The sequence below is a fragment of the Oncorhynchus kisutch genome, linkage group LG17 (genome assembly GCF_002021735.2).
Source record: "Oncorhynchus kisutch isolate 150728-3 linkage group LG17, Okis_V2, whole genome shotgun sequence".
Lineage (NCBI taxonomy): Eukaryota > Metazoa > Chordata > Actinopteri > Salmoniformes > Salmonidae > Oncorhynchus > Oncorhynchus kisutch.
The window spans coordinates 78,208,437-78,231,981 of NC_034190.2; the positions used below are offsets into that span (position 1 = coordinate 78,208,437).

The window sequence follows — 23,545 nt, forward strand, 5'->3', positions numbered from 1 at the left end:
TCGGGTTGAGGTCACGACTGACTGGGCCACTCCGGAAGGCATATTTTCATCTGTTCAAGCCATTCTGTTGTTGATTTACTTCTGTCTTTTGGGTTGTTGTCCTGTTGCATCACCTAACGTCTGTTGAGCTTCAACTGGTGGACAGATAGCCTTACATTCTCCTGCAAAATGTCTTGATAAACTTGGGAATTCATTTTTCAGTTGATGATGGCAAGCTGTCCAGGCCCTGAGCAGTGGCGTTTCTAGACCATTTCAACTGGGGGGGCCAAGCTGGGGCCAGTTGTACTGTTAGAGGGGGCAGTTATGTAAAAATGATTTCATACTCCACATTTAGGGGGGCCACAAGGGGTTCCAAAATTGTTGTTGTCACAGGGGACAAAAAGGTGGCAGTGTTTTAGCGGTGTTTTAGATTTTGAGAGTAGTATCACCAGGGCCCGTATTCATAATGTTTCACAGAGAAGGAGTTCTGCTGTTCAGTTTTGCCTTTAAGAGCACAATGAATAAGATTACATGGACAAGAAGGACCTAATCCAAGATCAGCGATCCTATTCTGAGAGGTTTAATGAATACAGGCCCAGTATGTTGGGAGTGATGGCCAATAGGGGACATGTGAAAATGCTTACGGAGGGAACTCCCTCTATAGGTCATTTCCCAAATGTGTGATGTCTGAAATCCTTCCTGAAAGATATTTCCTTGTACTGCTTTTCATGAAAATACAAACTTGTGTTGACATGTTGTTCACATGGAATGACATTTTAACCTACTTTAATGCTTTATAATTGCTGTAAGCCTTATTTATCTCTGCGGCACTCAGTCTGGGACATAGACACATATTAGTCCATGGGCCAGCAGGCCAAATTTCACATATTTATTTAGGCTAGCTAAATCTAATTATGATTTTCATTAAGGTCCATGTCTGTGGGTTATATTTTCGTATAATACCCATGCATCTGAGTTAATGTGGTTATCACTGGATTATATGTTATGACCCCTAGTCGGTTAGTTGGGCAAACAGGATTGAGGGAATGAAATGCAATACAGTATGAGAGCTGAAGAAAGGAATGGAATGCAATACAGTATGAGAGCTGAAGAAAGGAATGGAATGCAATACAGTATGAGAGCTGAAGAAAGGAATGGAATGCAATACAGTATGAGAGCTGAAGAAAGGAATGGAATGCAATACAGTATGAGAGCTGAAGAAAGGAATGGAATGCAATACAGTATGAGAGCTGAAGAAAGGAATGGAATGCAATACAGTATGAGAGCTGAAGAAAGGAATGGAATGCAATACAGTATGAGAGCTGAAGAAAGGCTTGTGTGCAGGTGAGAAGTTGTTTGTTTAGGTGCTGTGCACATCGCCCTCAATGCGTATCTTCTCCTCTACTACCACTGGATGATTCTCTGTCTCCTTCCTTTTCAGTTTTACCAGCATGATCTCAGTACTTCATATCGACTGAGACTATGTATGAAACCCATGTTGGGAGAAACTTTTACAAGAATTTGAGAGTGCAGGAATAAAGACGTGAAACTCACACAACAAAATACGTTTTCAGTAAAAACACATTTAATTGTTTGGTAGCAAAAACAGCACCTCAGACAACGGTGGGAAGCTTCTTTGGGGTCCAACAGAACACAACAGGGAAGACATGCACTACTATCTAGCATAGCAGACATTTTAGACAGGTTGACCAAGAACACTGGTGCTGCACTGTCAACATTCACACCCACTCTGAGCAACGCTTGTCATGGACAGAACACATTATCATCCATTTCATGCCACTGAACTCAGAGAATGGCCCTCTTTACAGTTATCAGGGTTGCAGAGGTTTGGACAGAATGTTCTACAAGTTGCAACTTCATTTTTTGCTAATTTCCTGCAAGCATTTAGTTTTAGTACAGAATTAGAAAAGGCACAAGACATACAGTATGAACAAGAAAAATATTCTGTGGTCCCCTTAAAATCTTTGGTTGGATTAAAACTGTTTATTGCTTAACAGCCACATTTATATTTGTGCTCATGTAACATTGTTTGCCTTTGACTTTAATTGTTACACTGTAGTGGAATGGTGATCAAGAGAGTAGACAAGAGGGCATTATCCAGCCGCTCAATCATCAACCACTTCGGAGGACTCGGAGACAACTTTTCCGTCCTTGGTCTCGATCATCTTGATGACGACACTCTTCTTGTTCTGGGTGGTGACGTTGGAGGTGCTGCCGCCACCGTAGCCGCTACCGGAGCTATAGTTGCTGCCACTGTATCCACCGCCGTATCCACTGCCGTATCCACCACCGAAACCACCGCCGAAACCACTGGAGTAGCCACTGCTGTAGGTGCTGTTAGCACTCTCCATAGGGAAGGAGTTGTAGCTTGCTGTAAGGTGACACAGAGAGAGACAGCTGGTGACTACAGGTTGGCTTAACATGAATATCATGGATGTTTTTAAATGCACCACAAAACAGAAGGTGAAAAACACTGGGTTTTATTTTGATAAATGTGTCTGCTAAATGGTGTGAGGAAGGCATGTACTTACAGCTCTGTTTGGAGATGTTGATGGACTGAATACCAGTTGCTATCCTGGTTGTGAAAAGAAGACAAATTGAAAATGTTAGTTTCTGGTAATATACAGTATTTTCATTGCTATATAATACTGTACTTTCAAGCTGACCTGTACTATTTTCATGGTTATATCTCACCTGTCCTCCTCTCCCTCCAGCAGCTTCCTGTAGGTGGCGATCTCAATGTCCAGGGCCAGTTTGACGTTCATCAGCTCCTGGTATTCTCTGATCTGCCGGGCCATGTCCTGCTTGGCTCTCTGGAGGGCATCCTCCAGGTCCCTGATGCGGAGCTTGGCGTCCTTCACCGCCATCTCCCCGCGCTCCTCAGCCTCGGCGATCTGGTTCTCCAGGTTGGCACGCTAACACAAGACAAAGACACGGCATGTCATCATTTCTGCATATAATCAAATTGTTAATGCCTTTTAATGTCAACATCACGTGAGTCTACATGCCACAAATCTAACACTTAAGATAAGATTGTACTTTATTAGCACTGAGAGTCTTGGTTGTGTACCTGTCCCTTGACGGAGTCGATCTCAGACTGCAGTCTCTGGATCATACGGTTCAGATCAGCGATCTCTGTCTTGGTGGATCGCAGGTCATCTCCATATCTGGTGGCAGATGTCTGCATCTCCTCATACTAAACATCCAACAGGAAGAAAGAAGAGGGTTCGTTAGTGATTCATGGTCGGTGTGGAAAACATGTGACTTTACATCAACCTTTTCAGTGTACTGAAAGGCTATTAGCAGCCCTGAACATAGATGCCAAAGGGAGAAACCATGTTTATCTACTATAGAGGAGCCCATTACTATACCTTGCTCTTGTACCATGTCTCGGCCTCAGCCCGGCTCTTGTTGGCGATGTCCTCATACTGGGCACGTACTTCAGCCACAATGGAGTCCATGTCCAGGTTACGGCTGTTGTCCATCTCAACCACCACTGAGGTGTCCTTGATCTGGCCCTGCAACTCACGCAGCTCCTGGAGAGAGAGAAGGAGAGAGAGAGAGAGACCATCAAACACTTGGCCTATTACAGACAAGACTTTCAGACTTCAGTTTGCCCCAGAGATGAAAAACCAACCAGATTGATTCCAGCAGTTTGACTTCAAAGTCAAGATGCCTGACAGATGTCAGTAAAACTGCAGATCCAGCATGAGAGAGAGACCCATTCCAGTGTATACAACAAACAACACCATATGCCATAACTCAATAACTAAATAAATAAAAGATAAAAACAAATCCAGGCGGTTGTTGGAAGCTGCCAAAAACACATCTGGTTATAATGAATGAGTGTCTAATTAAGGACTGAAGAGTCAAAAATATCATAGTAAATAAGAACTGAAGAGTCAATAATATCATAGTAAATAAGAACTGAAGAGTCAATAATATCATAGTAATGAAGAACTGAAGAGTCAATAATATCATAGTAATGAAGAACTGAAGAGTCAATAATATCATAGTAATGAAGAACTGAAGAGTCAATAATATCATAGTAATGAAGAACTGAAGAGTCAATAATATCATAGTAATTAAGATCCGAAGAGTCAATAATAATTGACTAGCAGATTAGGTTAGGTAGATAGATAGAGTCAGATACATTATATAAGGTTATGGCTTGAGGTATTTGTTTTGAACTCAACTGTTATGGAGTAATGTAAACAGGAAGTAGCTAAGTGATGAGCTCAGTGCCATACCTCCTCATAGATCTGCCTCAGGAAGTTGATTTCATCTGTTAGGCTCTCCAACTTAGCCTCCAGCTCAACCTTGTTCATGTAAGCCTCGTCCACATCCTGAGAGGAACATCCACAATCCATATGTTAACAAGATGACAAGATGACAACAAAACAAAGCCAGAAAAACTGATGGGATAAAAACTTAAGTAGCTAACCTTCTTGATCAGCACAAAGTCGTTTTCACACTCGGTGCGCTTGTTGATCTCATCTTCATACCTGGGGAGAAGATTGTGAGCAATGTTAGCTTTTAGTACAGATATGAATATATTCGACATTTGATTTTATATATTTCAATGTCAGAATTGTAACTATTTATTATTATGGTATAGTAATAGAGTTAATATACCGTTTTCACACTAGGGGGCATGAATGCTACGTTCACAACAACTATGCCTCTGGGAATCATTTTCTACTCTGCACTCTTCAATCTGGGCGGAGATTGTGAGGTGTTTCTTTATGTTATGCAATTTCCCCCTGAGGACACAGACTGCTAATGTGCTCATATCATTTGTCAGGACTGACAGATTGGTGCACTGGTGTGTGTTCCGTTGCCGTGATGCAACAATCTGTGTAAGCAAAGCTGAAAGACATCCAGTCATCTAAACGACTTTCACCTCCAGTCAAGTAAAATCTAATGTTTCCTCCAGGACATGCCAGTTCAGTGTAGTAATCACTACGATGTGAAGAGAATGGACTATAGTTGGGTGTTGTCCATCTATAGTACTGAGATTACACAATACTGGTGTGTCCTGTGTTACTGATTAAATCAAAAACTCCCTCTACTAGCAGGCTTTCCCTGATCCTTTACTGCACCCCTCCAATGGTACTATATCCTGGCCAGGCAGAGGCCCAAGCAAAGTATTTTCTGAAAATGTGGCTGACGACATCTGTTAATTAAAGACAGAGACATGAATAGCGAACTCACTTGTTCTTGAAGTCCTCCACCAGGCCCTGCATGTTGTGCAGGTCAGCCTCAAGCTTCATCTTGTCGTTGCCCAGGCCGTCCAGCTGTCTGCGCAGGTTGGAGATGTAAGCCTCGAACATGGCGTCGATGTTGGAGCGGGTGGTGGTCTGTCCCTGGAGGAGGTTCCACTTGGTCTCCAGCATCTTGTTCTGCTGTTCCAGGAAGCGTACCTGTGTGTTGTGTAAGAGGGGGTAGATGTGGATTCATTTGATAAGCACATTGATCACCAGTTTATCAAATTATCACAATTTATTGTTCCATTTCTGGACTTTTCTCTGTTCTCCCATAAAAGGGCACCATAAAAGGAACATCGATGGTGGGTTAACATGACTCATCCATGACTATCCTCATGTCATCCTCATGTGAACTTTCTAATCCTCTGATGGAGAAATTAGGGTGTTTATTGTTTAAATTAGTGTTTGGAGCTTGTGGGGACGGATGTTTTGAGGATAGACCTAGAATTTTTTTTTCCAAGGAAGGTATGATGTGCATCCTGACAGGAGGCAGAGGGGGAGATGGAAAGAGCTGGGGATAGAGTTATTTAGACCTCCTTCATGTTTTTCCTGTTTTAAAAGGGCGCGGTCGGGAGGTGGGGCGACCGCCCGCCTGAGAGAGAATTGAGAGGAACGTGACAAAGCCAATCCAACCAACTAGAAGGTAAATATTTAACTGCAGTATACAGGTAGGTGTAATGGGGGAGGGGGAGAGCATGTTGGCTCATCTATAATAGGGGGATAAAATAAATAAATAGATGGCTGTCAGTGGACATTGCTCCTGACTGAGCCTCAGGAATGATCATAAAATGGCTGCCTCAACTGCAATTAGTCAATACTTAGAAATAAGTAGGAAAGGGAATTGTTATCACAAGATTAAAAAGGAGGGGCCATCTGCAAACTATTATCTATTCCCTTTAGAAACATGCAGTGGTAAAACCCCTTTCTGGATCGTTTTGTTCCTTGGTATGTAACCAATCCACTGGTGTTAGCCAGCTGCCCTTTTTAAATATGAACCCAGTGGTGCAGGCTAAAGCATATGGGACAGATAAGTCAGTAGAGAAGCTATTAAGAAAACGGCCCCCAGGCATCAATTAAACTAAAGCAATATGAAACATTGCTATCACTTTTAAATGTTATGTATTGATGTTTGACCGTGCTCCGATGTTGCCCTCCATGTTTTCGTATAGACTACCCTTTCATTGAATTTCATTCCATTGTTCCAAGACTTGTTAAGAATTATAAAAACTATGTAAACGTAACAATGATGGTGATGATAAAATGGTCCTGTCTGTGTTCTAGGAGTGTGACCTTTTTTGGAGTGTCCAGCAGGGCAGGGGCGGGCCACACCCCTCCACAGGGGCAGGGCCACACCCTTCCACAGGGGCAGGGCCACACCCCTCCGCAGGGGCAGGCCACCCCCTCCGCAGGGGCAGTCCACACCCCTCCGCAGGGGTAGAGCAGGCAGCCATTCCCAAGGTAAACCAGATCACTAGCTACTCTAACCAGAGACAGACACACCCTTCTGTAGAAACTCTCTACCCCACCCCACCCCACCCCACCCTGCTGCACTTCTGTTTTCATCATATAAAAGGACAATTACTGCAAAACCATTAGATGTGAATTCTTGAGACCCCATAGAAAACTAGCACAAGCAGTTTGCTTGACTGCGTTCAGTCTCAGACAAGTCAAGGTTTTCTTCCCTTTTCCAAGCTGATGAGTTTTCTTGTGCGTGTATTCAGCCTAACACACTGTAACAGATCTCCTACGGCGTGTACCAGCATTTCACAACGTGGACTTTTCTATAGATATTCTCCACTGTTCCACGTTCATTACACAACAGACACCTCAGCATTGTAATAGCTAATAGAGATAGATTCATAAAATCCCACAGATTGTCTGTACTCTGTACTTCCCTTTTTCATTCAAAGTCTAAAGTTTTATAGCAGTTTAAGCTCATGGCAAAGTACATTGTCAGAGATATTGATAGACACAGATAGAAATACAGACAGACGGATAGACAGGGACAGGTTACCAGGGCTGACCTTATCAATGAAGGAGGCGAAGCGGTTGTTGAGGCCTTTGATCTGTTCTTTCTCATTGGTGCGGACGATCTGGATGTTGGGGTCGATCTCCAGGTTGAGGGGGGCTAGCAGGCTCTTGTTCACCTGGACAGCGGTGATGGGGGCATGAACGCCACCACCCATACCCATACCCATACCCATCCCCATCCCCAGGCCCATGCCACCTCCATAGGCAGTTGAGCTGGAGATGTAACTGCCGCCTCCACCACCGGCCCCGAACCCACCTCCCATGCCCCTGTTGGCCCCTCCATAGGAGCTACGGGCGCTGTAGCTCTGGCGAGAGGCCCCCTGGCTGGGTCCAGAGTAGGACATGCTGCTGAAGCTGCGAGGGGCTGCCCCAGAGGAAGAGGACTTGACTGTGTAGCTGGTAGTTTTCCTGACCGACATCCTGGCTGGTCTTGAGCGGTTGGTGAGTGAAGGACACTGAGGGGCGAGACAGAGTGGCAGGCAGGCTTGTCTGGAGTGCTGGGGAAACCCGAGTGGATAGACAGAGAATGAGTTACAGCACTGGTTTTAAGAGCCTTCCCAGTGGGAGGGGCCAAAGGGCTAACTCTCATTGGGCAGGCCTCTGGGTGAAGGGAGAAGAGGGAGGAGTAGTACAGTGTAACAGAATACTTTTAGTTTCTGACCAAATTATTACCTGGCATTTGAACCCTGTTTGGAAAAACATGGTGGGGGTAGGGCATAAGGGACCTGTTGGAGTGCTAAAGCCTGAGGTGAAATATGATAACTGCTGGTTATACAAACTGTCATGTAGTTGAACAGGATGACCTCTCTACATAGCTTTACATAGTCAAATGTGTTCCAAGACAAGGGATTAGAAGCTTGCCAGTAAACCTCATGGAATATAGGTCAGGTGCAAAGCAGAACTGTTGCTCACTGTGCTGCTCTTTAATTCAGCACCTGATTGCAGACAGGTCCAGTTAGATACTGTACTGAAGGTGTGAAACAGGATGCCTTGCCTACCATGAACGTGATGAGCCTGGGCTACTCAGGGTTGTAATGAATGAAAGCTGCTAGTAGGCTTGTCCTGATATCACGCCTTTTTTTATATTATTGATCTCATAGAAGCTTTATACTTTTACCCAAATAATCATTTTTTGAACCATCATGCTCTCAATCAGCCAATGTTATCTCTCAGCACAACCAGTTATTCCTAGAAACGGACAACTACACCAACCAGCTAGGTGTTCAAGCTATTCACCCAATGGGGCTTGTTGTTGTGGTTTGGAGCAAGGCCTGAGGCTGCATGCATTCCTCTATGTCTCACAGCATGTTACAGAAACCCATGTTAGAATATTATGGTTATAAGGTGATGATGGTTTACTGGGTTGTGATCTACTGAAGCCTCCTTAAAGTTGCAGGCAAATATACCTTTGTCTTACCAGATAACACCAATCAGATATACGGCAGTGCCGTTGCGCTTGTAATATTGCCCACGATGGCGACCTGTCATTCACCTGTTTAGCAATAAAAAAATATATATACATTTTTGGGGGGAGGTTTGCCTGTTTTGCATGTTATTTTGGTATTAATATGTGTCGCATATCAGTTTGCAAACAATGTACAAAAATGGTATCATTGAGCCGTACAGTATACAAACATGGTTTGTTTTTTTGCTTTCTTGAGTAAGGCAGCTCCAAAATGCAGGTGTTTCAGCCTAACTCAGTGCTTTCTGTGGGGGTGGGTCAGCCAGCTGAAAATACAGACCGTAGGGGTTGGTAATGTTCTCTAGTTGCACCGTGATTGGCTCAGTGTTCTGTCACTCATGAGGACACTAGTCACCTCCAAGTGCTGTCGATAGAGTTAAATAAGAAGTGCCCGTTCGAGAAGGCTCAAGGTCATTGGCCACAGATAAAATGATGTCAAATCACGTTATATGATTGGACTGATCTTGTCAACATCATATTTTCAAAATCTTAGCTGGCAGTCATCATCATGAATCAAGTCGACAATTTACTGGAAAATCCTTTTTAATCCTTGATCATATGAAGAGAAATTATAGATAAAACGTATCGGTGCTCATCGACCATTGGACATAAACATTACACAACAAGTTGGAAATTGCAAACTCAACAGTGAGTGATTTGGAAGAAATCAGTGTCTAATTGCAAGCATTGCAAAGCAATCACTATCCTGCAATTCAGTGGAGTGAAGGTGTGGTCCAAGTCTGGGTTTAAGTGTCTCTTTTCCAAGCTTAAAAGGGTAAACATTCAACATTGGCCGTACTGTCAATCCAGCAAGACTTCTGCTGTGTTCAAAACAACTGGAAAATCGGAACTGGGAAATCTCAGACTTCAGTGAGTTCAAGACAACTGTGAACTCTGAAAGAAACAAGTTCTGACTGGGAAAAAAACACATTTTGAACAGTATTCCAACTTGGAATTCCATGTCGGGAAACCGGGCTTCTTGCTAGAGCTCTGACCTGTAGATCACTAGCGTCATGATTCAACATAGTTTTTTTCAGAGTTCCCAGTTGTCTTGAAAACACCATAAATCCAGAGAATGACAGGCTGATGACAAAGTTGATGACAAAATTTGCCCACAAAGGACCGCCGAGCCACCTTCCTGTTCAAGTGAGCACAGCTCAACAAGGGTGTGACTAGGGTGGGTAGTCTAGTGGGTAGTCTAGTTTTTCCTTTTCTATGTTGGCCTGGTATGGATCCCAATCAGGGGCAGCTGTCTATCGTTGTCTCTGATTGGGGATCAGATTTAGGCAGCCTTTTTCCACCTGTTGTGTGTGGGATCTGGTTTTTGTGTAGTGCCTGTGAACACTGCATTTACTACACGGTTCATTTGCGCTGTATTGTTTTTGGTGAGTTTAATTTATTAAAACATGTGGAACTCTATGCACGCTGCGCCTTGATCCATTTATTCCACAGACGATCGTGACAGAAGATCCCACCACAACTGGACCAAGCAGCATGCCCGGGAGGAGATGGCATCCTGGTCTTTGGAGGAGGTCGAGGAGAGAATATCCTTGGCAAGTCTTGGCAAGATATACGAAAGCCTGCCATGGAAGCAGGCGGAGGCAGCGAAGGAATAACAACGACGACACCGGGATTCGCGGCCACGAAGGAAGCCCGAGAGGCAGCCTCAAAAAATAATTTGAGGGGGGGGGCACACGGGGTGGTTGGGGGAGCCAAGGTGGGAACCAGAACCAACTCCCTGTACCTACCGTGTGGAGTTGGTCACCGTTCAGGTGCCATGTTTTCCGATTCTACGCACCGTGTCTTCAGTGCGCCTCCACAGCCCTGTGCGTTCTGTGCCAGCTCCTCGCACTTGTCGTGCTAAAGTGGGTATCTGTCCAGGACGGGTTGTGCCGGCTCAGCGCTCCTGGTCTCCTGTACGCCTCCAGGGTCCAGTACATCCTGCGCCGGCTTTACGCACGGTGTCCCCAGTGCACCTTCACAGCCCAGTGCGTCCTGTGCCAGCTCCCTGCACTTGCCGTGTGGAGGTGGTCATTTGTCCAACAATGTCTTATATGCTGCTGCATAAATTATGTAATATGCCAGGGAAATATGTATCCTGTAGCTAAGAATGTAATACTAACTGTATGTTGTGTAGTAAGCTGTCAGTAGCCCATGTGCCTCACCTTAATTTGGTCCCTTTTCCCCTCATAATTTAGTCTACTGTTCTGACTTGGTGGTGCACATGTAGCCTCTAGCCTGTTTTAGAGAAATGTCATCATCGAATATTGTCAAAGCTTTCATTGTCTGCTTATATGCCCGCTTTATTTATCCTACGGTTTTGACTTGGGGTATAGGGAGAATACTGTAAGAAAGGCCCATGTTCTGAAGTTCTGTCGCTGACATTTCAAAAGTGCTGAACAAATAGTTATATTGACTACGTCTGTCCTAGCTCGCTCATTAAGTCTTATTGGAAAGTACAGATTGCCTCTTAGCCGCTCGTCCTCCCCTTATGTCATAGTTTGTAGATCTCAATTGTCAGTAAAAAACATATTTGTTTAAGAAAGTCAGCCATATCAGCAATTATTTTTTTTTAAGCCAATAAATAAGGCTGAATTAACTGTTTCGCTGCCAGACAAGGCTCCACTGACAGTCAGGTGTAGCAGTGGTAAGATGTTGGGACTGCTGTTAGGACAGCTTTATGAAGGCCCTAACAGTTTGTGGGCACCGTTTGTCACCGTTATAGTCCAATGAATGTATTGTTTGGTGTTGCGTTGTGTAGTGGCTTTGCTGGCATGCATAAACATTTTGGGGGGGGAGTTTTCCCCACCAAGATTTACATGCTAAAATCGCCACTGATTACCCCAATTGTACTTCCTGATGTAACAATATGTGCTGCCTTTCCACAACAAATACCTTACTATGGCTATCTAACAATTACCTGAGTATGGTTATCTTTTCAGCATGAACATTCCAGCATTTTTTATCAGGGTATATGCCATGTCAAGAGAGGCGATCATTTGGCTACTGTTTTTACATATGTTTCTGTTGGGTGTGATCATTTGTGATCAAATGCTTTTTATTACTTACCAAGTACACAATGCCTTGGCACTGTTGCCCCTCCTCACCTTTCCTCTTCATTCTCAGAGAGTGAGTCACGGCTCCTTGAGCCAAACACTCCATCCTCTCTCCATCCCCTCTTGTCCCACCAACAGATCTCTTGTCCTTGTTATTGCCATGGCAACCTTGAGAAATACATTATTTAACTCTCTCACTCACTTGAAATCGATCCAAGTGTGTGACTGTAATGCTGTGATCTGTGTGACTGTAATGCTGTGATCTGTGTGACTGTAATGCTGTGATCTGTGTGACTGCAATGCTGTGTGACTGTAATGCTGTGATCTGTGTGACTGTAATGCTGTGTGACTGTAATGCTGTGAGTTGTGTGACTGTAATGCTGTGATCTGTGTGACTGCAATGCTGTGAGCTGTGTGACTGTAATGCTGTGAGTTGTGTGACTGTAATGCTGTGAGTTGTGTGACTGTAATGCTGTGAGTTGTGTGACTGTAATGCTGTGAGTTGTGTGACTGTAATGCTGTGAGCTGTGTGACTGTAATGCTGTGTGACTGTAATGCTGTGATCTGTGTGACTGTAATGCTGTGAGTTGTGTGACTGTAATGCTGTGAGTTGTGTGACTAATGCTGTGAGTTGTGTGACTGTTTTGCTGTGAGCTGTGTGACTGTAATGCTGTGTGACTGTAATGCTGTGAGCTGTGTGACTGTAATGCTGTGTGACTGTAATGCTGTGAGCTGTGTGACTGTAATGATGTGTGACTGTTTTGCTGTGAGCTGTGTGACTGTAATGCTGTGTGACTGTAATGCTGTGAGCTGTGTGACTGTAATGCTGTGTGACTGTAATGCTGTGAGCTGTGTGACTGTAATGATGTGTGACTGTTTTGCTGTGAGCTGTGTGACTGTAATGCTGTGAGTTGTGTGACTAATGCTGTGAGTTGTGTGACTGTTTTGCTGTGAGCTGTGTGACTGTAATGCTGTGTGACTGTAATGCTGTGAGCTGTGTGACTAATGCTGTGTGACTGTAATGCTGTGAGCTGTGTGACTGTAATGATGTGTGACTGTTTTGCTGTGAGCTGTGTGACTGTAATGCTGTGTGACTGTAATGCTGTGAGCTGTGTGACTGTAATGCTGTGTGACTGTAATGCTGTGAGCTGTGTGACTGTAATGATGTGTGACTGTTTTGCTGTGAGCTGTGTGACTGTAATGCTGTGTGACTGTAATGCTGTGAGCTGTGTGACTGTAATGCTGTGAGTTGTGTGACTGTAATGTTGTGTGACTGTAATGCTGTGTGACTGTTTTGCTGTGAGCTGTGTGACTGTAATGCTGTGTGACTGTAATGCTGTGAGCTGAATGACTGTAATGCTGTGAGCTGTGTGACTGTAATGCTGTGTGACTGTAATTCTGTGTGACTGTAATGCTGTGTGACTGTAATGCTGTGTGACTGTAATGCTGTGAGCTGTGTGACTGTAATGCTGTAATCTGTGTGACTGTAATGCTCTGCTGATTTACAACATCGACACGCTGTTGTCAATGCATGAGACATAGAAATTTTCGTTATTTATACAAACTCCACCTTATAACACTTTGTTGGGAACTAACTACTAGTGACCCTATTGCTATCAAAACAGTTGACCTATTGGTTCCTAATTTGGACTCAAAGGTGTCAGTCAAGTTTTTATGGTAACAACACCTATCTACTTATTTACAGTCTGTCCCTCCCCATCCAGTGCACGTCAAGAAGGTTACTTCATTAACTGTGTTTACATGTTGTCTTATGCTGGCTATTAGCTAACACCTCCTGCGTTACTGAAGAGTCGACTCATTTTAATTGATGTGGCATACCACATACCAGTTTACACAGAGATGATTGTATTGATGGGCCTTTAAGCTCTGTGTGGCAGTTAGAAATTTCTTTCTCAACCTTTGACCCCCTCCCTCAGAAAGACCTAGAAAGGGTGTGTCTGGGTCTGGTTGTGGCTGAGTGTGTTTCAGAATTTCTGTAACTCCCTCATGTCACAAGTGTTTTTAGTCCAATGAAGTGGTTTAGAATCAGGGGGTGGAGATTGAATCACCACTTCCATCCTCGTTAGCAAAATAACTCGCATATTATTCATTTGTTTACTCCTTTTCGTGGAACATTTTTGACATATTTAGAAGGACTGATTCACTTATGGTGCTTTCATAAGCGTTCTTCTTTAGTGAGGATATCAAATATGTTACTTTTTAAATTTAATCAGTTACAGTTAGTCCAAAATTGTAATCAGTAACGTAAATTTTGAATTACCCAAACTCTTTAATGTAATCCCCTTAACAATTTTTTTTTTTATATTTTCATTTAACTAATTACTTTATGCCATATTAATGAATTTAATTGAACCTTTATTTAACTAGGCAAGTCAGTTAAGAACAAATTCTTATTTTTCAATGACGGCCTAGGAACAGTAGGTTAACTCTGCCTGTTCAGGGGCAGAATGACAGATTTGTACCTTGTCAGCTCAGGGGTTTGAACTTGCAACCTTCCGGTTACTAGGCTACCGTGCCGCTCCACAAAGCTGGCCATACATGAATGTTGCATTTTACTCTACAGGTTGGTTATGTAGGCTTCTTCCCATTGCTTTCTACTACAGATATTAATATGATTAGACTATATCTTTAAATTAAAACCCAAAGTATGTCAGATTCACAGTCTTAATACTACTTGATCTTCAAGAATAGAATTTGGAAATATGGAAATATAGATGTTGCTGTCATGGAGGACTGATTGGCTCATTGTTGACATATACATGCTTCTGTCATGGAGGACTGATTGGCTCATTGTTGGCATATACATGCCTCTGTCATGGAGGACTGATTGGCTCATTGTTGACATATACATGCTTCTGTCATGGAGGACTGATTGGCTCATTTGTGACATATACATGCTTCTGTCATGGAATGGCATACTTTGAGCACTACCGGAAGGTGCTATTTGCATATGAAAAATGTATGCCATATGCTGCATTTGCTATAGGCCTAATGTTTACCTTTTTTGTTAGTGACACTTAGATATTAGTCTATATAAATAGTGCACAAGTTTGAGCATGTGTTCATTAGGCCTATGGATTATTTCTTATTTAATCAGCACAAATTAGATTGAGCAATAAAAGCCCCACTCGTGGTCTTCTTAAATTGTTGTTGACAGTATGGAGCACAAGACCACGGAGGGGTTTAGAAAGAACTCCCTCAAACTTTTATTCCATAGGCTGGGATCCGCATGCAGCTGTTGCAAGAACACATTTTCACTGGCTCTCCACTGGTCACAAAAAAACAATGATTGATAGGCAGCTTAAACTTCTTCAATTCAACCATTATTGGGTTCAAATACACATGTCCACAGCCATTCACAAAAACCACAATCCGTAAGACTCAAATAGCTAAATGAGAGAGCAGCAGTGTGATGTACAGTGGGGTCTGAAATTATTGACACACTTGAAAAAGATGAGCAAGAATGACTGTATAAAATAAATAATTCAAATACTAAACTGTATTGCATGCAAAAAATGCTATATTATTTTATGCTAATACAATTGCTCAGACAAAGAGATTTTGTTTAACAAGTAATACTTTTTTTTCTCTCACAAAGGTAAGGGGTTAAAATTATGAAAAACTTGTGACTCTACAAACTTGTTGAATGTGTTCGCAGTCTGTTTTGGTAGTGGTTCAGATTTGTTTGTGCCCAATAGAAATGAATGGTAGATATTGTGTTGTGTCATTTTGGAGTCAGTTTTATTGTAAATAAGAATATGTTTTTAAACACTTCTACATTAATGTGGATGCTACTATTATTACGTATTATGTTCCAATTGTAAAAATAACCTTTAAGAACCTTCATTTTACAGACAAGTCAGTTAAGAACCAATTCTTATTTACAATGACGGCCTACCCCGGACGATGCTGGAGCAATTGTGCGCCGCCTTATGGGACTCCCAATCACTGCCAGTTGTGATACAACCTGGATTCAAACCAGGGTGTCTGTAGTGACACCTCAATCATTGAGATGCAGTGCCTTAGACGTCTGCACCACTCGGGAACACCAATTGTGATGAGTGAGAAAGTTACAGAGGGTCAAAGATTATACCCCTAAGACATTTTAACCTCTCACTATATCCCAAAACAGGGAAGGTTATCATGTCTTCGGGTATGATCTTTGACTCCTGTAGATATCAAAACTGATATCCGTATCGTACAAACTTAAACTTGCACCTGTTTTCAGTGTTGATTTGAATGTCATTGAGAAAGCAGAAATGTGTGAGAGAGAAAACATTGTCACAAACATACTTTCTGAATTTAAAAGTAATCATCTACTTTTTTTTAAGTATCTGTAATCTGATTACAATATTTTATCTGGTAATGAAACAGATTACAGTTCCAGGTTTAAATCAGTAACATGAAACCCGTTACTCCTGAACTCAGTCACTTTCAACCACCACCATAATAGATTTTACGTCACATGGTGTTTATGTAGAACGTTTCAACTATTGGTACTCTTGTCATCGCTGACAAGTTCAACTCTTACCCTGCTAGGGCCGGAGCCTGCTGGTTTTCTATTCTAATAATTCATTGCACACACCTGGTGTCCCAGGTTTAAATCAGTCCCTGATTAGAGGGGAACAATGAAAAAAATGCGTTGGAACTGGCTTCAAGGTCCAGAGTTGAGTTTGAAGGACATACAGTAAGAGATGTAAGGCCATTGTAAAGCAATTGCTCTCTACAATACTAAACTGCTGAAATGCAACTCCGCCTTTTACATTTCACATACCCTTTTCTTACCCAAGTTAGGTTGAGAGGGAAAAAGCAAAGGAAATAAATAACATGTGTGTCGATGGAAAAACCTGGTCTTACTCAGAGCTATGGCCCTGAGCCCATTTTGAACATTGCCCTCAAAGTGGGTTTCTGACTCCAGTTTGGCTGGAACATTCTCTCTCTCCCATTCAGGAGCATTTCCTGCTCAGTGAAAACAGAGGCTCTTTATTCGAAGGATGTGTGTGTGTGTGTGGCTTCTGCTTGCTAGCTTTTATGCTGTTCTTGGAGGATAGATATTACCTGTGATCTTTCTTTCACTTTAGTAAAACTCACACATGCTGTGCTGTCCTTCATGATCCTTCTCCGCTTTGCTTCACTGCGCCGTTCGCTGCCACACCCACTGTCGTTATGGAAACAGGGTTACCACAGATCACTGATGACTTTTCCAGATACTCTTGACTTAGAAAGTTGAGGGATGTTGCCATGGACACAGAGATAAGTATAGCCACACAATGAGTAATCACTTGTGAGGATATACCGCAAAAAAATGCATAGTGGATCATTTGTGACTATAGTGCTCTTGACGATTGAACCATGCAAGCCCATTCACAGACGTACAAATGCATGGAGCAAGAATAGATTTGCAAGTTCAAACATTGTAGTTCACCAACAAATGTAAATATACAGTGTATCCTCCTGGCACATTTCCTGTGCAGGAATACTTCTCATTATACTGAACTGTAACAATGCAAAGACAAATAAATTGACATTGTGACTTTGAATGGAGAGGAAGCACTGGGCTTATGCTTGTTTATAAACCAACTTCTACAGTTGGTGATTTCCTAGTTGCCAGGTTTATGAAGTAAAATATTTTTGAATTGTAGTCCACTTCCTCTTCACTGTCCTTACGATTGGAATCATTGTTTTAGTTATGTGTCTGGTTTAATCTGGCATCAAAACATAGAGCTCATTAAAAAAAAGGAATCAAACAACTCTTCATTATCAATCAGTTTCATCTCTTCATAAAAACATTCTCTCAAATGAGAAAGCTCTATTACAGCCTCCTGAGGCAAACACCGTAGTGGTTCAGACCACAAGTCGCCACAGAGCTGTCCAGACATGCAGTAATCAGTGTTGAATTTGATGGTTGACTAATGGTTAAGGAAGAGTGTTAATGTAAAACCTACAGCAAAGCCCTCAAGACGTGAAAAAAGTTCAACATTATACAATCACACACGAAGCTGACTCATTGTGTAAACTTTATAAACCACTTCTCTATTGGTAGTATTTTTGCTGCCAACATGGATACAGGGATTCTCAAACAATGAGCAGTATGCTTCTTAGTCACTTTGATGAGGGCTCTTGGAGAACATTAAGCTGAACAAACAGGTGTGGTTTATCCATAAGGGTTTATCACTGACTTGCATTACTGCTTATTGTGTTAAGGTTCAAAGTACCTTCATTTGCAGTTAGAAGGACAGAGATCAGTGCTATATAAAAACATACAGTGTATGAATCTTGTGAATTTAAATAATTAAAACTTAGTGAGAATGTATTTTTTATATTTCAATTCAATAGATGGAAATGTGATTCTCCCTAGAGAGCGCCAAGTGCAATGCTAATACTGTGTTTAATGTTGTAGTTTTACTTCCAGAAAGCTGAAGGATTTTGGGAAACTGCATGGAAAATAAAAGAAACCTGGATGACTTTGGCATCAGCCTTGGAAAGCGTAAAGAGTATTTTTGTTTTGAGTGGGAAACTCCAGTCGAGAATTTGTACCCTTGGAGGGAAAACTGTCACTTACCTCAACAGCTGGCTTTTCTCTGACTGCTATCTCTCAAACATTATTTCATCATACGTCATACGGCACTGACAAATCACTTTGGAGGTTTGGGTGCAGGTGTGCTGCTGGTGAGTGTTCATGTGTGTCTGTGGCAGAAATGTACAGTAATCTTTCAAACAAGACTCAAAAGTGACCTGTCTTAACAGGTGTGTATGCTTTCTCACCACTGAGCTGATCCAGTACTCACAGCAGTGATGTTCACAGATGTGTGTTAAAGATACATTCATGAAAATAGCCTGTCTGTGAAGCAATCCTGAAGGTAATCACCATGAGATATCTACTATAAACATGACTCACACATGGCACCTACCAGGATGAGGGGTAGTTTCTGAATTCCTGGACACCTTGAAATTGAGATATGAGAGGTGACTAATCTCAGTCTCTCTGTCTCTTCGGGTGAAGGTTAAAGCAGGGTGTGGCTTCCCTTCAACCCTCAGTTCCTCCTACTGTGCCTTTGGAAAGTATTCCAAAACATTTCAGCAGCATTGAAGGTCCTCAATAACACAGTGGCCTCCATCATTCTTAACTGGAAGAAGTTTGGAACCACCAAGACTGTCCTGAAGAGCTGGCTGCCCGGGCCAAACTGAAGAGCTGGCTGCCCACCAAACTGAGCAATGAGGGGAGAAGGGCCTTGGTCAGGGAGGTGAGCAAGAACCTGATGGTGACTCTGACAGAGCTCTAGAGTTCCTCTGTAGAGATGGGAGAACCTTCCCATCAAAAGACCCAATGCAAAGTCACACCTGACTTTTTTTTATTATTGCATAGAATGCCAAAGTCATGTTGGGGGAAAAAAATGGGGTGTGATGTAATATTGAGGACCCGGCAAGCCAGCCTATTCCCGGTATCCAACAGATAACTTCAAATCAAATTTTATTTGTCACATGCACCAAATACAACAAGTGTAGACCTTACCGTGAAATGCTTACTTACAAGCCCTTAACCAACAGTACAGTTAAAAATAATTGAGTTAAGAAAACATTTACTACATAAACTAAAGTAAAAAATACAATTAAAAAAACAATAATTAGATTATATATAGGGGGTACCGGTCCCGAGACAATGTGCAGGACCAGTACAGGTTAGTCGATGTAGGGGGTGTCAATGTAAATAGTCCGGGTGGCCTTTTGATTAATTGTTCAGCAGACTTATGGCTTAGGGATAGAAGCTGTTAAGGAGCCTTTTGGACCTAGATTTGGCGCTCCGGTACTGTTTGCCATGCAGGTAGAGGAGAGAACCTTCTATGACTTGGGTGACTGGAGTCTTTGATCAAATCTAGAACTTCAAATTAAACCAAATCGTTTCACTCAGGACCACTGGTTTCAGTTCTATTTTCAGCCAACTTACAAGCAAATACTTTATGAATGTATTGTTATAAACCAACTTGCAAGGTTGCTAGTCAATTAGCCTGCTAATGTTAGCCCTACTAGCCTGCTAATGTTAGCCCTACTAGCCTGCTAACGTTAGCTCTACCAGCCTGCTAATGTTAGCCCTACTAGCCTGCTAACGTTAGCTCTACCAGCCTGCTAATGTTAGCCCTACTAGCCTGCTAACGTTAGCTCTACCAGCCTGCTAATGTTAGCCCTACTAGCCTGCTAACGTTAGCTCTACCAGCCTGCTAATGTTAGCCCTACTAGCCTGCTAACGTTAGCTCTACCAGCCTGCTAATGTTAGCCCTACTAGCCTGCTAACGTTAGCTCTACCAGCCTGCTAATGTTAGCCCTACTAGCCTGCTAACGTTAGCTCTACCAGCCTGCTAATGTCACACTAGCACTAAACACCTAGTTACAGCTACTGTACATTAAAGTAAACCAACGTTTTGGAAATACATAACCCCTTCTAACCATTTATCAAAGAATGTTAGCTATATGCAGTTATCTTCGCCAGTAAGCTAGCGAGCCAGATCACCAGCCAGCTAACGTTAGCTATTTAGCCAACTACCTATTAGCCTATGCAGCCAAGCCACCACCATGGTTATGGTCGGGAAGCTAGAGCCCAACTACTGGAGACCAGCTAAAACACAACTAACACAACACAACTAAAGCATAACTGCAAATTAAAAGCAAGGCGGGAGCAGAGACTTACAGATTCATGGTTTGGGCCCATCTAATGGTAAAACCTTTAAAAGAATGCAGGCTGCATTAGCTACCCAAGCAAGGGGGTGGGGCATTTCACCGGGCCGATATCCAAAATATATAGATTCACGATGTCAGTCAGCTAACGCGCTAGCACTAAGTCAAGGTGGAAAAATTTATAAAACTCCCATAGCCTACTTCGCAGAGAACACGTTAAAAAGTTGACAAAACAAAAAAGGAGAACAGACGAGGTACTACATAATTAGAGCAAGAAAGTATGATTTTCTCTTTCATTTTGAGCCCATGGCAAAAAGGCACCAGAGCCTGTGATGCTAATGAGGTTCCCACTAGGTAACACAGCCACAAAGTCTATGAATAGCATGAGGTGTGGCTAACGTTAGCCAGCTTGAGCTAGCTACCGAGCTAGCATGCGAACTCGATGGCACAGAGCAGATACTCTATATGATGCTGATGAATAGTGCATTGTGGGTAGTTTAGAAGTTGGAAACACGTTGATAAATATAAAAAATTTAAAAAACATAGCAATTTTTGTACTTATGGTTAACCAGATGGTGACTAATTACTAAGTCTTTGACCACACTGTGTTACATTGGTGAGTAAAATCTGATGCTTCCTACCCTTTAAATACAGTATATATCTTGATTATTCTGTAGCTACTCTTGATTAGTTACTTTTGATTTCTCAGTAGTTACTTTTGATTCCTTTGTAGTGAATCTTGATTCACTATCACATACAAAGCTGAGCTTTGGGATGGCTCTCTAAACTAAAACATTTGTCATTGCTAGTACTGTACACTATAATGGAAAACTGTAATTTATATGGTACTTTTGGGTATAATAAACAGTAAAATACTGTGAAATGTTTAACTACCGCATTCTGTTCATTTTGGTGCATGTTGTGGGTGGGAAAAGAATTGCTGTGTTTCGAATGGTACTGCAATTCCACCACACAGAATACAGTACCGTACCATATTTTTGGAGTGCCGAAAACCTTTTGATCACTAGTGTGTGCATGGTATTGTTGTTTCTGTCTCATTTGTTGCACCCGTTAGTGAGAATGCTGTACCAGTTAAGATCCTGCAGTTATAGTGCCCCATACATGTAAAATGTATAGGGGACACATTGGAGCGGCAGCAAGTCTGAAAGCTTAAATGCTTGAGCATTTTGCCATGTCCTTTTGGTCTGTTTTGCCCTGTAGTCGCTGTCAATTTGGATGCCTTTGTTAAGTCCTCTAGAAGTGCAAGTGATATGAAACACAAATATAAATTGATATGCTGTAATGTGTAAACACAAATACCTGGCAGGCAACCTGCTTGCGCTGCAGGGGTCAGCAGCTGTTTTAGGGGTGTTTCTAAGCTAATCCTTTTTGTACATAATGTCTCCGCCATCATTTCCTATGACCAAAACAGCGATCATTAACCTCAATTTGGATGACAATTTCTACTTCAACAAGTCGACAGTTCTGGACTTTCTGCTTACTCCGGACCAGGCCACAAACCCCGGGACTCGAAAGAGGAAGTGACAACGCAAAAGAGGCAGACAAGCCGGCTTCCTGATGAGAATACTTTCGCGAGCAAATAAACTGTCTCTACTCTGCGTTCTATTGGAAAACGTACATTCAATAGAGAACAAACTGGATGAGCTCCACTTAACAACTGAATAACTGTAATATTCTTTGTTTGTCTGAGTTGTGGCCGAACAAGGACATGGATAATATCCATCTTGCTGTTTTTCCAAGCATCATCTAGACCGACCGGCAGCCTTGACTCACATGGCATCTATTCTGCCCTACCTAGAAAAAAGGCAGTTACTGCTCATTTGTGTCACGTTCTGACCATAGTTCTTTTGTGTTTTCCTTTTTTTAAGTGTTGGTCAGGACGTGAGCTGGGTGGGCATTCTATGTTGTGTGTCTGGTTTGTCTATTTCTATGTTTGGCCTGATAAGGTTCTCAATCAGAGGCAGGTGTTAGTCATTGTCTCTGATTGGGAACCATATTTAGGTAGCCTGTTTTGTGTTGGGTTTTGTGGGTGGTTGTTTCCTGTCTTTGTGTTTTCTGCACCAGATAGGGCTGTTTTGGTTTTCACGTTTATTGTTTTGTATCCTGTTCATGTTTGAGTTACCTTATTAAATTACCATGAACTATAACCACGCTGCGTTTTGGTCCGCCTCTCCTTCCCAGGAAGAAAGCCGTTACAATTTGGTCGAAAATGTGTTAATATAATTTTTGCTGTATTAAATACATGCTTTATCATGTGGACAAGTATCATGCCTCTGTTGTATTGTGTTTTGAAGAAATTGGGGGTCATGTTAGCAGTAACTTCATAAAGTGACTATGAAACCAAGGTAAATAAAAACACATTTTCTCAGTTCCACGCTATGAGCAGTTACTGCTTTGGTAGGGCAGTATTGTGATAAAGGGTAGTTCCTGAATTCCATGAATCCTTGGAGACGTCAGAGGTGACTTATCTCTGTCTCTCAGTGCCTCCTACCCTCCTACCCACGCACACATACCGTACACCCATGCACCCTACGACTCTGACTATCAGCCACACCCTGGCAAAGAGGTATTGTAGAATGTGCAGGTTCTGAACGCGGTGTTTACATAAAAACATAAACAGTCCTACCATATGTTTCTCAATATTGCAGTGAGTGCATACCTGTCTTAGCTGCAGTGTTTCCACATTGCGGTTTGTGCTCAAATGACACTGATAAACCGAGGAGGTTGTGTTGGATGGAGCATATGCTATCCAGCTCAATTAGATTATAATAATAACATGAGAGGTCATGTTCTTGACGTTATGTAAGTAACCCTAGGCTGACTGAGGACAGAGACAGTTCTAAAAGTCATAGTATGGTCCTAGTCTGAGAATTAACCACAGTTATTGTCAGTTCCAAAAAACTATCAATAAGTTACTAGTACTGTGCATATTTCCTTTTAGATTGGTTGTATAGATGGATTGTGCACACTGAAGGCCTTTAAACGTTATTCATAAGAGTCTATGTTTGTATAAGTAC

General features: G+C 42.3%; 1 protein-coding gene across 1 annotated transcript; it reads right to left on the reverse strand.

Annotated features, from left to right (window-relative positions):
• Positions 1 to 1,542: 1,542 nt before the first annotated feature.
• LOC109908355 (keratin, type II cytoskeletal 8) lies at positions 1,543 to 7,820 on the reverse strand. Its single transcript, XM_020507001.2, has 9 exons — positions 7,292 to 7,820; positions 5,215 to 5,423; positions 4,445 to 4,505; positions 4,251 to 4,346; positions 3,372 to 3,536; positions 3,071 to 3,196; positions 2,695 to 2,915; positions 2,532 to 2,575; positions 1,543 to 2,371 (listed from the first exon to the last, which is right to left on the reverse strand). Exons 1-9 carry the CDS (start codon positions 7,715 to 7,717, stop codon positions 2,106 to 2,108), a joined length of 1,614 nt encoding a protein of 537 aa, XP_020362590.1. The 5' UTR covers positions 7,718 to 7,820; the 3' UTR covers positions 1,543 to 2,105.
• Positions 7,821 to 23,545: the final 15,725 nt, after the last annotated feature.